Here is a 16,774-nt window from a genome sequence, read left to right as displayed (position 1 = left end):
ATCAATCTTTTTAGCTTTTTATCTTTTTATCTTTTTAGCTTTTCAATCTTTTTATCTTTCAATCTTTTTAGCTTCTTCTGGTAGTTTCACTGTGAAGAATGACAATATTCACAGTTTTTTTTCTTTCGCTGTTTTGGTTGCAAATGATGAATTTGCCGGCTTTGCTCCAAAACAAAAATACACGGCTTGGACCGTTTCCACGAAAATGGTCCGTATTGCAAAATCCCGACCAAGAAAGAACCAATCAGAGCGCTGGGATTTGCCCAAGACTGGCTTTGCCATATGATAAGAGACTACAATTGTAGTTATAGCCAATGCCACTCGCTGGCTATTTGCCATCTCACATCAAAACGTGCGCTCACAGAATAATTATTAAGGATTCAGATGGGCTGGACCAAGGCAACTCCTCGGAGACTAAAATACCTGAAGAATCATGCTAAAAAACCCAGCAAGCTGGTTTTTTATCGGATAGACAGAAGATCAGTTGTAAATATTATATCTTATCGAGTGTTTGAAAAAAGCAGGTGAGCAAAAAAACTTTCCGTCGGCATTTTGCTCTCAGAAACCGCTAGTCCCGGGCCGCTAGTTTCAAAAGTAGTGGGGCGAGGTGCTTGTATTAGAATTGTCCCCTCTCTTGAAGGGCGACATAAGGCTCGGTTTTACCGTGAGTATTTAATTGCCCAAGAGAGGCAACCTCGTCAGAAAAGGTTTCTATCCAATCGATTTATAGGGGAAATTTATAGCTACTTCTAAAAGCGAAGACAGCCGACCCAAGAAGGGAAAGTACCAAATTTGGTCATGATACCCAAATTTGGCTATTTTTGTACTCTGAGATGCCCGTATGTTTCTCCTCGTGTTGTTGTTTTGCTTTGATCGTCTGTGCATCGTAAGGGATTTGGATTTGCGATGTCTTCGCCAACTCAAGATCAGAAAAGCGATGCTTTAGCACTGCTGGCTTTAAAATCGGGTACTATTGATCCTGCAATGCATTTATGGTCGGGTGTTAACCCCGTTACTCCTATAGCAAAACTTGAAGGTCGAGAGTTCGAATATTTGGTTCGACAGAGCTGTATTATTATCGGTCGAAACAGTAGTCTTGGTAGCGTAGACGTCAATATGGGACACTCCAGTTTCGTGTCAAGAAAGCACCTGCAGCTAAAATACGAAAATCCGGATTTCTATCTCAGCTGCAACGGCAAGAATGGGATTTTCGTTGACGGCACTTTCCACAGACGCGGAGCACCTCCACTGAAATTGCCTGATGTGTATGTATACAAACAACTTTTATACTTTGGCCGTGTTATGTTCCATTTTTTTATCTTTTTCTGGCCTTTCTTGTGTTGCATATCCATCTCGGTGACTTGAGATATTGTTGATTTGTTTCTTTTAGCTGCGTTTTGCGATTTCCGTCGACAAATGTGAAAGTTCGGTTTACGTCTCTGGTTAGTGACAAGACCCCGAAGCGTGTACCAAGTCCACCTCGAACGAAAGTTCCACCACCGCTCCGAATAAACATTCCGCAATCCGATTCTACCTTTGCTTCGCCAGTTCCGTCTCCAACGGGCACGATAAGGTAAGAAGGATTGATAATCTTTGCTGTTGTTAGCCACGATTTGTTATTTTTGCTAGTTTTAAACGAATCAACTGACCTTGCCCTCAACGGATACTGGTACAAACCTGTAATCTTGTTGGTTGGTTGGGGACGTGTATTCTGAAAATTGAATTCTTTGAACGCACGTATTCACTCAGCTATAATGTTTTTCTTTTTCTCCGTACCCATTTTGGTTGATGGAGCCTTTTGGGATTGATGAAAACGACAATAATATACATCTAGCAATATAAACCACTTGTTTATTTTTTGACGGCTTATGAAACGTGCACAAAAAATATTTTGGGGTCAATATGAGTAGTTCGACCATGATCAAAACTTGGTCCGTAGTAGCAGTTTCCCTTTGTTTAAAGATTACAGTAAAGAAATGGTGAAAAATGAGTAGCTTGTTGCATTGTTTAACCACGTGTTGGGAAAAATTCCTTTTCTTCGTTTCAAATTTTTTCCTCGAGAAGGTCAAATGTTTACACGAACGCCTTTCAGAAATCTCCAGCGTTCATTCCGTCTTTCCTCGCTTCTCCACCTTCTGAACGTTTGGTTGATTAGCATGGTTTCACATGGCGATGTGGTTATTGTACTGAAACAGTTTGAACGGAGTAGAGTAGACAATGAAGGGAAACTTAAGATGTTTTCTTTTCATTCCGTGTTTCGCAATCAACCATGTTTATGGAAATATGGTTTCCGCTAGAAGGGGTGGAATATCCGCTTTGTCCGTTCTTGTTTTGTCTGCGCATGGCATTGTTTACTTCAGCTTTCCGCATGAACGAAACATGTGAAATGCAATTACTTCTTTGTATCATTTTAAAAAAAAGGACCTTGCGACCTTACCATGCAGACAAGAAAAATTATATACTTTTGTCCCTCGGTCTCGGTGATTTCGTTTTAACCTACTTATCGTTACGATGAACTCGATGTCTATTTTCCCCTTGGCAAAGAAAGATGTGCGCAAATGTTTTGAATGTTTCGTTCGTTTTTCCTTTGTACTCGTTTTTCTTAAAACAATCAAAGAGCTTTAATACATAAGGAAAAACAAAATCAGTTCAATTCAATATCAGTGTTCGTTCTAAGAAAACAACATTGCTGCGTTATGTTGATGTTTGAAGTTGTGAATTCTGAGCTGCGCACTATACTTGAAATGTGGTGAAATGGTCAAAGTGAATCTGTTCTACACTCGTATCAACTTTCATTAAAAAAATGGAATAATTCTCACCTTGGCAAAATTATTGCGCAATAAATGTTTGTTTTAGAAGACGACTCAAAGAAAAAATCTTTGACAGTTATATGAGATTTATTTTTGTTAACCATGTCATAAACCTATTTATGAAAATATAGTTTAGTCTTTTTAAAGTGTAAACTTTTTCATCTCAAGGTTTCTTGTAAGATTTTGTTTGTTAGTGTCATAGACGTTTTATTATGTTTGTTTGTTTGTTTTTTTATAAACTGTTGCTACCTGTGAAACGTTTTCAACAGAATTTGAGATTATTTTAAATGGGATTATCTTATTTGCATGTTGGCTAATATTCAGATAACAAACTTTTGTTTTGTTAACCAGTTGCTAATACTAAATCTGATATGACTTAAGCATGCTGCATTACAAAGCAAGTTCAATTTATCTCAATGAAAAACCGTCTATGTCATGGCTGTATCAGGGCATGAGAGTATTTTTTTCTTGTCAAGAATCCCCTCTTTCTGATGACCCACGTTTTCTCCATAGTGTACCCAACTCCTGTCCAACAAGTCCTCGTGGAGATTCTAGCCATTCTTATGCTCCAAACTTGCATGCAGTAGCCGAGTTAGCAGCTCAAGATGCACAGGGGGTCGCTGAAGAGGAAAAACCCAATGCAACTGGGGGAGGAGATGGTGGGAACAAGGATGATGGAAAGCCTCCATTTTCGTATGCTCAGTTAATAGTTCAAGCTATTCTTTCTGCGCACGACAAACAGTTGACGTTGAGTGGTATTTACACACACATCACCAAGAACTATCCATATTACCGTAGTGCTGACAAAGGCTGGCAGGTTTGTTGTGTTTATTAATTTAATAATCTACATGTACTTTCACCAGCAAAGTTGTTTGTGCTTTGACTTTTTAATAATAAGGACCTGGTTGCACTAGCAGATTGTTTATGTGCTTTGCAAAAAAGGTGGTCAGCTGCAAAGCTTGGACGACTGCAACCGATGTACGATAACCCTATAATTTTTTGTCAAACTCTACCAAACTGAGCTGCCTCTGGGCAGGCCTGTTTTTTGTCAGGATACAGAAAATTTTTTTAAATTGGAAGATCGTGACAATGTTTTTGTAGCCCAGTAAGACCCAGTGCTAAGTCAATTTTCTGCGAAAGAAATTGATCAAGCCAAAGGAATTGAAAATATTAATTAACACAGTCGTGATGATTGTAACAATTTTGGGTCAATATACAGTTTAGTAACTTCATCTTTAAACACCTTGATGGCTCTGAAATCCCATGTACATCATTTCTTTAAATGATTTGTTAATAATTGAATTGAGAAACAAAGGGGTCAGTCAAAATATCATTTAAATCAGTTTTATAAATAAGAGTTACAACACAAAAACTTGAGAACATTCACCCCGTGCATTCTTTGCCATTTGTCACCAATTGCACCAGGTAAAGATAATTGGCGCATTATGAGAAAAATCATTTTAATTTGTGGCAATCAGTTTTGTTTTAATGTTTCTGCCATCAGCCAAATGGCATCCCTTGGATTTTCTGTGTTTTGCTTAAAATTGCATGACATAGTCCCTTTAAAATTCTGTGACATTTCAGTTAGTTCATACGTTTGGTAAGATGTTGACAGCTATTGAAATGATAAACATTAATACAAGATTTTATATTGAATGTGTTATGAACCTATGTATTAGGTAAGTCATGACATCTTTGAGGCTGGGTGCAGAAGTCTCTTTGAAATAAGTATAGCATATGGTAATTTTTTTCTGGATTTGTAACACAGTATACATTTATGTGAAGAAACTTATTTTACTCTGGAGGTAAAATATCGTGGCTAGTGAGAAGACTAAAATTTTGATTGTTTTCACTTGGAATTGCAACAGAGCAGTGTTACGTTTTTTATGTTACCACCTTGCAGTTTGTTCTTTGGCACTTGCATCATTTCGTCTTGGACATTTTCTTTTCTTAAGGTCTCGGTAAAGGTAAATTTGGGCATCTCACTCAAATTTTTTGGTTTTGCAGATCTTGAATCGGTGGGCTGTGGAGTATATTTTCTTGAAAAAAAAAATCTGAAAAATTAATTTTAGAACTACTAAAATCGGTTCTCTTTGTTTCCAGCCATAATCTACACACGAAAAATAATTGACGTATCATGTCAATCACACATAAAAGGATTGGGTGTCAATTGACAGCCTTTACGGGTGATCTGCTACCTTAGCACGTGCCCGAACACTGATTGGCTCAGCATAATTGGCTTTCAAGAAAAGGCTGAAGTTATTCAGCAGACAGTGAACTGCAACTGCGAAATCTTCAAGCTTAATTTTCTAGGGGTTTATTTTGGTGCCAAAATTACAACTCTAACTGCCATGTGAGGAATTTTTAGTAAATCTTTGGAGACTGATTTCATGGCACTTTTTCTGCCTAAATTAAGTATAGTGCATGATATTTCCTTCAATTCTTAGCATAAATTATCAAAAATTCCTCACACAGTATTGGAGTGCATCCATCTGTGACTAAGGGCGCTTTCCATTTGTAAGAACTGGCCGGCTCGAAACAACTGGTTCTCATCAATGTAAATGGAAAGGCCAAGGCCGTCCCGCGCGATTACCCACGCAATCCTTGCGTGGAATACACGCAAGAGCTGATGTAAACAACATGGCGGATGTTGCGACGAGAGTTTGTAACATTCCTCCGACACTCTTTCTCGACTTTCTTTCGCCGGAGGAGGAGGAGGATACTCTTTTTTTGAACGATGCAGAAGACGAAGTTTTGTTTTTTTCAATCAGTTGTAGTTTTTCTTGGCGTGAATTAGCGAGAATTGCGCAGTATTTTGAAGTCACGGTTCCTCGCTATCATTGTGATGGCTACAAGAGCGATTTCCGGATGTCATCCTCGACATTTGAACTACTTGCGCAATTGTTATCACCAAGTGAGCATATTCCGAACGGAAATGCATTTGGCCGGCGGCCCATTGAAGCAAGAAAACAGATAGCTCTGACCGTACGGGCCCTTGCGAACCAAGAGACCCGCCATCAAATATCTGATAGTTTCGAAGTTACTATGTAAAGTTTGTCGCAGTGCATTGGCAGTGTTAAGAGCTATGCAAATTTATCCCAAGCGACTTTCTTTCGTACTTTGCCTTTGTCAAAGAGGCCGGCTTTTTCCCGGCGTAGGGAAATCAATAGTTTTGTGCTCTTTGTTGTCCACGTCACAAGTTTTTCCTCGTTCTCTAGTCCTGCAATGAAATAAAATTTGTTTATGAATACCTTCACAAGGCACTTCAGAAAAAGGAATCTTCCTTTCAACCAAAACAATGCACAAAATATATTTATAATACTCACCACAAGTCTGCGATGAACTTGCTGCCATTTTTTAACGCGTACAAATTTTCCGGCGTTCCTCGCAGAACTGAGGGAACTGAGCGGCCCTACTCAATGAGCTAGGCCGGTTTGGCCAGAACCAGTTCTGCCAGTTCTCAGAACACGCGCGTTCCATTCACGGACGGACCAGTCCGACCGGCCAGTTCTTACAAATGGAAAGCCCCTTAAGATGCAACAATCTGTGGTTATTTTTGCAATAAAGTGAAGGGGCAGTAGCTTCTGCAGCAGACTTGGTAATTCTGAGTTTGAGGCTTCAAAACTAAAAGGCAATATTAAATACCAACAAACTACAACTTTATTCAAATAATTCAATCTGTTAAATATATTCTATATAAAAGGCTAAAAAGGTTATGAAATGGTTAAAAATTAAAATGTTTGAACCAAACGTTTTCGTCTGTTTGCCATCATCAGGGTTAAAAATGATGACCGGCCGCGCATACATATATAATTATCCTATGTAATTCCCGATGGGAAAAGTGTGGAGACATAGGAAATAACTTGTTTGTTCAAACTGGGGCGGAGTTGTTGGATGATTAGCCCCTCGACGATCCTGCGCTTGTGGAATGTTTGTGCTGAGGAGAGAACACGCCAAGTGAAAGAATGTGATGGGTTTTCCCGCAGGTGTTTTACAAGAACAATCACCTTTGGATCTAAAAAGGCTTTTGATTTGCCTCGTTTGCCACAGGATTATAAAGATGAACTTGAAGTTAGTTAACTTTTGTTAAGTTATCCCAAACGTTTTATTTCACATATAATCAACATCTGTCTAAACGACTTGTCACAAGATGGCAACATCATTCTGAATTTTCTCTTCGAAGAACGAAAGAAAGTTTTCATCAAGCTCCCTTTTTGCTGCAAAAACGAAAAACTTAGTAAGACATTTATTGCAAAACTCAACAAGTTCATTAACTTCAGGTTCATCTTTATAATCTTGTGGCAAACGAGGCAAATCAAAAGCCTCTTTAAAAACAAAGACAAAAACACTCACAGATCCAAAGTTGTTTACAAAGGTGATCGTGATTGTTCTTGTGGCGTTGATTACATTGGCAAGACTGTGAGAAACTTAGCAGTACGAATTGCGGAGCATTCAAATCCTGTTCACACCTTAACCTGCAAAACACCTGCGGGAAAACTCATCACATTTTTTCACTTGGCGTGTTCTCTCCTCAGCACAAACATTCCACAAGCACAGGATCGTCGAGGGGCTAATGATCCAACAATTCCGCCCCAGTTTGAACAAACAAGTTATTTCCTAAGTCTCCAAACTTTTCCCATGGGGAATTACATAGGATTATTATATGTAAGTGCGGCCGGTCATCATTTTTTAACCCAGATGATGGCAAACAGCCGAAAACGTTTGGTTCAAACTCTTTAATTTTTAACCTTTTCATAACCTTTTTAGCCTTGTATATAGAATATATTTTACTAAGCGAACATTATGGACATGAATCTATTATCTTTAATATGATGTATAGTTTGACCAGTCTATAAAAAAAATAGCGTGGACACCTCATTTTCCTGAAGAATTTTTTCACTAAAGCACTAAGTTGTTGCCTCTTTTTAGAATTCAATTCGCCACAACTTGTCCTTGAACCGATATTTTGTGAAAGTACCCCGTGCTCAGGATGAACCAGGGAAAGGTTCCTTTTGGCGGATTGACCCTTCATGTGAACAAAAGCTGGCAGAACAGGCTTTCCGCAAAAGGCGTCAAAGAGGAGTGCCATGTTTCCGCCCGCCGTTTTCCCAACTGTCCTGCAGGTAAAGCTAACAAGCTTTTGGATATTTGTTTATTGGCAACTGCAAGACTGTAATGATTTTAATTAAGTAAACATTCTCCTGAAATTTCTTCTGTTGAAGCAAGAAAAGCTTTAATAAAAGGCGTTTTAAAAACGTCTATTTGAGAGCAAGTCTCAACAGTTGTCCTTGCTTTTAACACACCTCTGGCTATTTTTTCAAAACTATTTTCATCCAATCTCGGACCTTTTCAGTTGTAAGCCGTTTTGATCTTTAAATTTGAATGCACAATTACTTCTGTCAGTTACGTACAATTACTTATTTGAATGCACAATTGAGTAATTGTGCATTCAAGTTTAAAGATTGAAATGACTTGCAACTGAAGAGGTCCAAGATTGGACAAAACTAGTTGTGTAAAAATGGCCCTGGAGAGGTGTGTCAAAGCAAGGACAACTGTTGACATTCGTATCAGCAAAACATGCCAGTCAGTGTTTATGGGAAAAGGTAAGGGAGACTTCAATTTAGCCTTGATCTTTTCAGGTCAGCACCGGCATCGCCAACACATGGTCTTCAATTTCACGTTCCTACTGCACATCTTAGTAATGTGGCACGTGAGAACTCTCCAACTAAGACAGTTGCTCAGACTGCTGATGGACTGCTTATATCTGGTAAGCCAACTCCAACTTCACCACCCACTGTCCCACCATCTGGGCTTCCTCCGCCATTGCCAACAGCACATGGGATTGTTAAGGCAGCAGTTCCACTCCAGATGACCAGTGCCTCCCTAATGGCAGGAGCACCTTTGGCTGTCAGCGTGATCAAGTCGTCATTGACTGCAACAAAGGAAAACAATGGAGTCGATGTTGAAAAGAATGGATTTTCTCAGTCATCAGGGGAGGAATCACCAGTGGAGATTACTCCACAACTTGAATCAAAAGTTGTTTCAGTTAGTAAGGCATTTGTTTCACAAGCAGTGAAGCAACAAGTGACATCACAGGTGATGGCAGGTGCTGCTGTTCCAAGTTCAGGTAAATTGGGTGGTAATTTAAACCAGAGGTGGTATGTTCCATGATAGGAATAGTTAAACCCATTGGCCCCTCGGAGTGAGACTTAACAGATTTTACTGTCTAACACCACCAGACGATTTCACTGGTTATCAGGGGGTGGGGGGTGGGGTGTCCTAGGGCATTTGAGGTATCAAAGGGTGAAGTAGTCAAAAACAGTCAATTAATGCCCTTATCAGATATGGGTTTAACTCATTGACTTGTAAGCTGCCCCCGATTGACAAGTAAAATAGTCTGGCGTTAGGCACAGTAAGATCTATTAAGACTCAATCCCAGGAGTCGATGGGTTACAAACTATTAATAGCAGTTGGGTTTAAGTGCAATTTTTTTCCCCCTGGAAGAATTGCTTGTTACAATAGACCACTTTCATAAATGGTGACCTCCTTTACATTCTTTTGTATTAATTTTGTGTTAATTAGACCTACTGCTCTCATTTTGAAACAAAATTAATATTCTTTTGAAATTTGCTTGTTGTAGTGAGGCTAGAAAGGCTTATTAGCATTAAAACAAAAGAATATTTTATTTGGCTGCCATAATGATTATGAAAGAGGTCTGTAATATATTACAAGGAAGCCCCTGAATTTACAGCTGTAGTGTTGGTTTTCATACATCAACAGGCACAAACTCAGTGAAACTTTGATCATCAGTATCACTTTTCACCAAAAATGATTCTAGCTTTGCCCATATTACTTGTGTTCAACTTTCTCTCGGTAGTGAACAATATAATTTCTTTCCAGAATTCCCTTCTTAATTTAAACCACAAATGCTCAAGGATTGCCTCTTAAACAAGTGTAATTCTCTGGAATAATCTTTTAATAAGAAAAATCATTGTTATGCTCAGTGAATTAGAAAGAAACCTGAAGTGCTGTTTCCAAATGCCTTTAATAGTTCAAAATGAATTTTTTTAAATTTTTGAATGTGTTTCCTTCCCCTTTAGCAGTTTTGATATTATACGACTGTTTTCAATTTTTTTAAAAATCACTTATTAAAGGAAAAGGACCACCCTTGGAGCATTATTAATTTTTAGTTTATTTTTACATGTATTAAAGTGGAATTTGTTGGCAAAAGTTCAGGTCATAAAATGGTTTAAACCCAGGAATCATGCTGTAATAAGTAAAGTACAATCATCTGGGTGATTGTAGTTCTGAGAAGGACTGAAAAGTCATGTGTTCTGAGATGACTTCCCTCAGGTTGTTGAAGTGCTTTTTAATGTCCTCCTAAACAGTCTTTCTGAGGACTACACACACCAGGACGATCATACTTTACTCAGTTACATAACACATCAGGCCCCAGTTGTTCAAAGGTTGGATAGCACTATCCACTGGATAACTCAATTGTTTTTGCTAGCGTTTATACACGTACATGTACATGTATCTGCTGGATAGTGATTCATCCGGGGGATAGCATTATCCACTTTTTGAACAACAGAGGCTAGGTCCTTTTATTTCCAACATACATGTAGTCAAACCTGAGTCTTGAGTATGAGCCAACACTAGGTGTTAAATCTATGATTATTTGTGGTTTTGAGATGTAACTTTAATAGGATAAATATTTTCTTCTGTTATTACAGGTGGCCTTCTCACTCCAAGCCCCACACCCACAGCAGTCTCACCCACTGGTATAGCACATGAAATCACAGCCAAGCCACAAGCTCTAAAAGTACCCAACCCCTTAGCACTCCCCTTAGTAACAACTGCAAATCTAAACCCTGAATCCTCCCCCCTTGGGGTGCTCTCACCAGCTGCCACCACTGCAGCTGTTTCCATGGCAATGAATGGAGCAAAGCGGATATTGAGCTCTTGTCATGGGCCAAACAGTGGTGACACAGAGCCAGAAATCAAGCGTCAAAAATTATTGCAGCATCAAAATGCCATGTGACCAAACAGTCAAAAGGAGACGTAATAGTAAGATAAACTCTAGCCATAAAGACGATGCTTACACGTCATCACATTTGCCAAGTCTGGATAACACTTTCTTTTTGGAAGTAAAATCTACAAGAGAAGTTTGTATTTCTGGAACACCAAAAGTTTGTCTATGGGATTATTGCTTGCAGAGGGGTGCTGGACACATGCATGACACTGACACTGAGTCTGGTTCAACATAGCATATTGAAATTTGCCATTTTTGGCGTTACAAGACATCATCTGTGGGATAAGAGACGTGGCAGCAGTTGCAGTACATTGTGGAGCAATCGTCAGAAGTTTCTTTATACTGAAAGCAGTGTAACAATACTAAGTATTAGGGCAAAGAAAGCAACAAGTTCCTGGACCATGTCAGAGCTTGTTGCTTTAGAGAGTAGAGAAGCTCACTCTGGGGTAAAGAAAAGGGTAGACATTGTTTAAATGCTGTACTTAAAGTGACATTTTGAGAGGGGACTGTGACTTTGTTTTGATCTACAATGAATTGTTCTGCTGTGAGCACATGATATTTATGGACAAAGTAGGCTGGATCTACATAATGGTGTGGGAATATTCTAGCTGCTATGGGTTATAGGATGTTAAGTTATTAGTGCGCACTAGTTTGCTATTCATGTAATGGCACATTCAAAAGACGAGAGGGAAGGTTGTGTTGGGTGGTGGAAACTACAACATGTTACCCAACATTAGGGATTGTATGGTCCTTAGGAATTTTACAGTGAACGTTTCTTGGAGTTGGCCAATCGGCAGGTTTGATTGATGATTACGCCTCCTTGTGGTTAGCTTTGCTTCCTTGTCAGTTGAGCCCTGTTTCATTGTCAATTAAATTGGCAGACAAAGAGTGGCTAACTTTAATAAAAAGACAGTTTATTGTTTCTTATAATTATATATTACAAGGTGTACTGGCCTGTAGTATTTTTAAGAGTTTTGTTGTATTTTGATGAGCACTGGAAGTACAAAGAATCAGGGAGAATTGTCCTCAATACTACATGCCAAAACAGCCAATAGGAAATTTATGGTATCATCCAACTTGTACTGCAAACAAAGAATTTATGAAAAGAACAACTTTTGAGATGTGACAGTTTTTGCTTGATGCTCCTATGGAAAAATGTGATTGGTTCTTCAACTGTACAAATAAGGAAATGTGCAATATCATGGAATATTTGTACAAGTGCATTTTTCTGTTCAATAAAAAATTACGAAGGTGGATAGTAACATTGGTTATTCGGAGGACTTTGTTGCACATAAACTGTCTCTGTAGCAATACTTCACCCAAACCTTGAACAATCAATGGTGCATTAATTCCTTAGATAATGCTATTTGCTGGCGAGCCCTAGCGAGGCAGCAGCCTGTTCTTGATATTAGCGAAAAAAATCAAAACTTGTGGAATGTAAGATAGGAAGCATGCGCAGTCGATTGTGGTGTTATCATGTCTATAATCCGGTGTATTGATACTTGTGATGACGTCACCTGCACGTGGAAGGGAATCTTATACCTCACAGCCTTCGGGTCAAATAAATAGTAACGCCTGCCACACAGGCAAAAGATATGCACACCTTTCTTCGCTCTTTTAATACTTTCACGCACATTTCCGGTACACTCTTGCTTCAAAAATTTGTAGCTGTTTTAAAAAAAATACCAGTCACTGCTCCCAGTTTTCATGCCAGCACTCACCTTCACACTGAAATTCCTAGATTACAGGTTATAATTATGCAAAAAAGGATGAAAACAGTTTGAGGAGAAAAAAATCTAATAATATTATTGTCTTCATTTTTTGTTTGTAAGGGTCAATTTTTTAATTCAAATGTGAAGGCCATTTCACAAAATAGCTAAAACTTGACTACTCAATAATATTTGGAAGAAGTTCAGCCAGGACTAAGTATAGTTAGATCTTTGGGGGAATTTTCTACAAATTGACAGTCCTAGTGATCAAGAATAACCCTTTAAGGTTCCAGAATAAATTAACTGTCATCTGAGGCAGTCATTTAATATCTTAAGTTAGCAAACATCTGGAGATCCAGGGAAATAACAACAGCCACCAAAATTAGAATTTTCAATTCTAATGTAAAGTCTGTCTTGCTCTATGGGTCTGAAACATGGAGAATGACTGAGAAGACCGTGTCAAAATTTCAGACTTTCGTAAATAGATGCCTGCGCAGAATCCTTGGTATTTCTTTGCCCTGTCACTATCAACAATTTTAATCTATGGGAAGCCGCATGTCAAGCACCTGTGAGGCAACAGATGATGACCAGAAAATGGGCCTGGATTGGCCATACACTTAGAAGATCGAAGGACTGCATTGCTTTACAAGCCCTTGGTTGGAACCCACAGGGAAGAAGACGGAGAGGGAGACCGTGTAACAGCTGGAGGAGAGAGACAGACCACACTATCCAGTCGAGAGGTCTCTCTTGGCACCAGCTCAAACACCTGTCCAGGGACAGAGGGGACTGGAGGGACTTTGTCAGTGGCCTATGTTCGACATGGAATGATAAAGGCTTCAGATCAGATCAGATCAGATCATCTGAGGCAGTACAAATCCACAAATTTAATCTCCTGATATGTATGAGGAGCAACCTTATCATTTTTTGTTTTGTTTTGAGGAAAGTTCCTCTTTTCTGAGAGTCTTAAGGATTTTACTGTCTAATGCCAGGCAGTTTTACTCATCATTTGGGTGCGCTTTTGGTGTGAATGGGTTAACAACATCTGCAATCATAGACAAAACCATTGAGAAGGTCAGCACTTTTGACGTCTTCATTGCTTCTCTCCCCTCCACCCTATTCAATGTTGTACAAAACTGAATGGTTTTAGTGGAAAATTGTTGTGTTACCTTCCAACATTGAATATGAGGGAGGGGGGCTATATAAGAGAAGGTGAAACTATTTCTTTTGCGCTTTAACAGAAGCGGGTTGAAGTACCTGTGGTGTGGTTCATTTACATAACCTTCCCAACTACTTTTGTCTATGATTGCAGGTCCACTTTTCTCTTTTGGAGATCAAAAACAAACAAAAAATGATACTAGACAGTTTGGTTGTTGTTGGCTCACAGACACCAGCCACTGAGGGTAATTGCGTTGATTGATGAATGTAATCATGCAGCACCAGATCGAGAAAAATCTACATAATAGTAGTAACTTGTATGCTTGAGCAAGGTCGGGTTGTGTCGTACCTCATTGAATGGGCTTCAGGATTGGCCAAAAGAACAATACAAGGAGCACAGAAAACAATAGGACGTACACTATATAGCCAATGAAATATAGTGTTCAACAAGAGGTGTGACCCTACCAGCAAGGTCCTCCTGAGACTTAATTGGGTGAAACAACTTCTATTTATGTGCAGACCGAGAACTTGCCGCTGTGAATACTGTCCACTTGAGCCGGCTCTTAAATCTTAATAATGATTAACCTATATATTCACTTCTCAGGTAACCCCAGGATACCCCCAGTTGACGAGTAAAATTGTCTGGTGGTAGACAAAGTGAAATCTGTTGAAGTCTCACACCCTGGAGTCAATGGGTTAAACGTGGGTGTTCATCCCAGGGTACAAGGCAATTTCTAAAATGAGGGATTGGGGAAGATCATTAAATTTTTTTTTAATAGACATCATCTTGAATGATGTGAATTTGAATTTCTCATTATCTTGGACAAAAGATTCAAAAGACAAAGAACTTGTCTCATAAGGCTGGCTAAGTGAAACTTGATTTCAGGTGTGATTTCTGTTTTATGGGTGAGACATTCTAATAAATTCATCATTGACCAACGTGATTTCGTCAAAAAGGCTGAAAAGTTGGCCTTTGAGTTCTTTTCGAACTTACTAATTGACTAAGATAAAAGAATTAAAACTAACTTAATGGCCAATACCCAGTTATTTAACCATTTGTAAATTACCCATTATTTCGGTCTTCCTAAATTTGCATTATCTGGGGTTGATTTGGATTCAGATGAAGACAATTTGAAGTTTCTAGTGAGTAAAGATGTGGGTGAATTTAAGAGTTTCAAGAAAGGAACCAAAGTATCAGTTTTATGCATTTACCTTATTCCCGGAATTCTTACGTATCTTGTAAACATATCATTGATTTAAACTACTTGCCAAACACTGATTTATGAAGACCTAATTACAGAACACAGGCCTCTTTTTCATGGAGAGTTTTAACTAAAGGTATACTCCAGCAGGGATGGTCAAATGTGATGCTGTGTATTTAGGTGATGTCTACGGCGGCTTGCAGATGTCTCCAAATCTTCACACTTTGTTGTGAAACTCATCTGATGGGAAGGATCAACTTGAAGCTGGAAACTTAATTAAGTCCATGCAGCTTTTGGACCCAAAAGAGGTATGAAAGTTATACGCATTGTATTAATTGGCATTCAATGTTAGATTTTGACTGTGGTTCAGTTTTTACTGAATGCTATTACAAGGTTTTTATGAAATTCTGCAAAAATATCACTGCGGTTTGTAGTTAGGTTTCATGATAGTTTTTAATACAAGGGAGCAGGCATAGACAAGGCAAGGACCCTTCCCAGTAATGAAAACTGTGTGGGGCATAACAGAACCCATTCACCATTTGAAAAAGTTCTGAATGTCGTCCATCATCCCAGTATGAAATCAATTTGTATTCAGTGATCACAGATCAGTATTATTGCCTGCCTTGATCTGGATTACAGGTATCTATTGCTTCCCTAAACTGCATGACTAGCGGTACGACCTAAGTACAATACAATACAACACAATATATACTTACTAATTGACCACTCCCCACAGGGGCTTTTTAAGGGCCAATGAAACAATCACGACAGAACAATCAACAACTGTTAAGAATCCCAACTGGCTGAAGTTGGCTATTTGCAAGTGCAGCTGATGAGAAGTTGAACCAGGGACTTCCAGGAACAAATTCAACCAACCAGTGGTCAGAATGTGTCTTGAACGGGGGATCCTTGAATCTCAAGGCAAATACCCTAGACACTGAGCCACACTGCCTCCCTGAAGATCAAACCAGCAACCTCCAGCTCAGAAAGCCATGGACTAACCAAAGGAACTATGCCTGTCTCTACAGGGTTGCCACTCATCAGTAACAAAAAAATACACTGACTTTTTTCTGACCTGTAAACAATTTGCTTCAGCTCCCTTTAACGATTTCTGCGCTTTTCATGTGATTTTGTGCACAAAATCTTGTGAACTGTTTACCAAAAATAAAATTCCCTGACTTTTCCAACCTTGAAAAATCAAATTAGTTTAATTTGAACAGCTGTGAAGCCAGAATGGGTGATAAATGCAATTCACTAAATGAATATCTGATTCTTGATCCAATCCAGTCAATTTGTAAGGTGGGGCAAAGGTATGTACATAGAATTTTCCAGCAGTTTTCATTTCGTCCTGACCAGCTGAACTGTGGTTATTATTGATTGGAATATAAAGAACAATAAAACTGGACTGTGAGCCTTCTGCACCATGACTAACAATCTCTATCTTGATTGAGAGAAATCTGAGTGAGCAAACCAATTACCCATTATTTGCCCAAGACATGCAAGCCTCATTTTGTCATGCACGATGATAAATGAGTTATCAGACAGGTGTGAATTTTAAGAAATAGAATTTGGCCTTCTTATCCTGATGTTGGGTAATCAAGAGCACCTAACCACAAGCTAAAGAAGAAACTGCCATACCAGTGATACTAGCCCTCCCGCCTTAAAGGGGATGAAATGAAGAACAATATTATTGTTCCACTGCAACATCAGGCAAGATAAAAGAAAGAATGCAATCAACTGAAAGATTTATCCATAGGGATCTTGGGCCAGTGTAGTGGTTTTACTCAGGGGAGGGACAAATCACTGAGGGAAAAAAACACAGGGGTCCAGATTTCCCTTCCCTCACTGCAATGCTCAGCTATGAAT

The 16,774-nt window shown here is 39.0% G+C and overlaps 1 protein-coding gene and 1 long non-coding RNA gene across 2 annotated transcripts; both read left to right on the top strand.

Annotated features, from left to right (window-relative positions):
* Positions 1-23: 23 nt before the first annotated feature.
* On the top strand, positions 24-16,016 carry LOC138059814 (uncharacterized). Its single transcript, XR_011134253.1, has 3 exons — positions 24-524; positions 15,089-15,216; positions 15,645-16,016. It is a non-coding gene; the product is annotated as an uncharacterized lncRNA (long non-coding RNA).
* LOC138059813 (forkhead box protein K1-like) lies at positions 822-12,096 on the top strand. Its single transcript, XM_068905445.1, has 6 exons — positions 822-1,265; positions 1,391-1,573; positions 3,324-3,627; positions 7,740-7,933; positions 8,450-8,937; positions 10,544-12,096. The coding sequence occupies exons 1-6, from the start codon at positions 907-909 to the stop codon at positions 10,849-10,851; spliced, it is 1,836 nt and encodes a 611-aa protein (XP_068761546.1). The 5' UTR covers positions 822-906; the 3' UTR covers positions 10,852-12,096.
* Positions 16,017-16,774: the final 758 nt, after the last annotated feature.

The sequence above is a fragment of the Montipora capricornis genome, chromosome 8 (assembly GCF_036669925.1).
Source record: "Montipora capricornis isolate CH-2021 chromosome 8, ASM3666992v2, whole genome shotgun sequence".
NCBI classification, from domain to species: domain Eukaryota; kingdom Metazoa; phylum Cnidaria; class Anthozoa; order Scleractinia; family Acroporidae; genus Montipora; species Montipora capricornis.
Note: the sequence above shows the minus strand (reverse complement) of the source record. Positions and strands in the feature narration are given on the sequence as shown.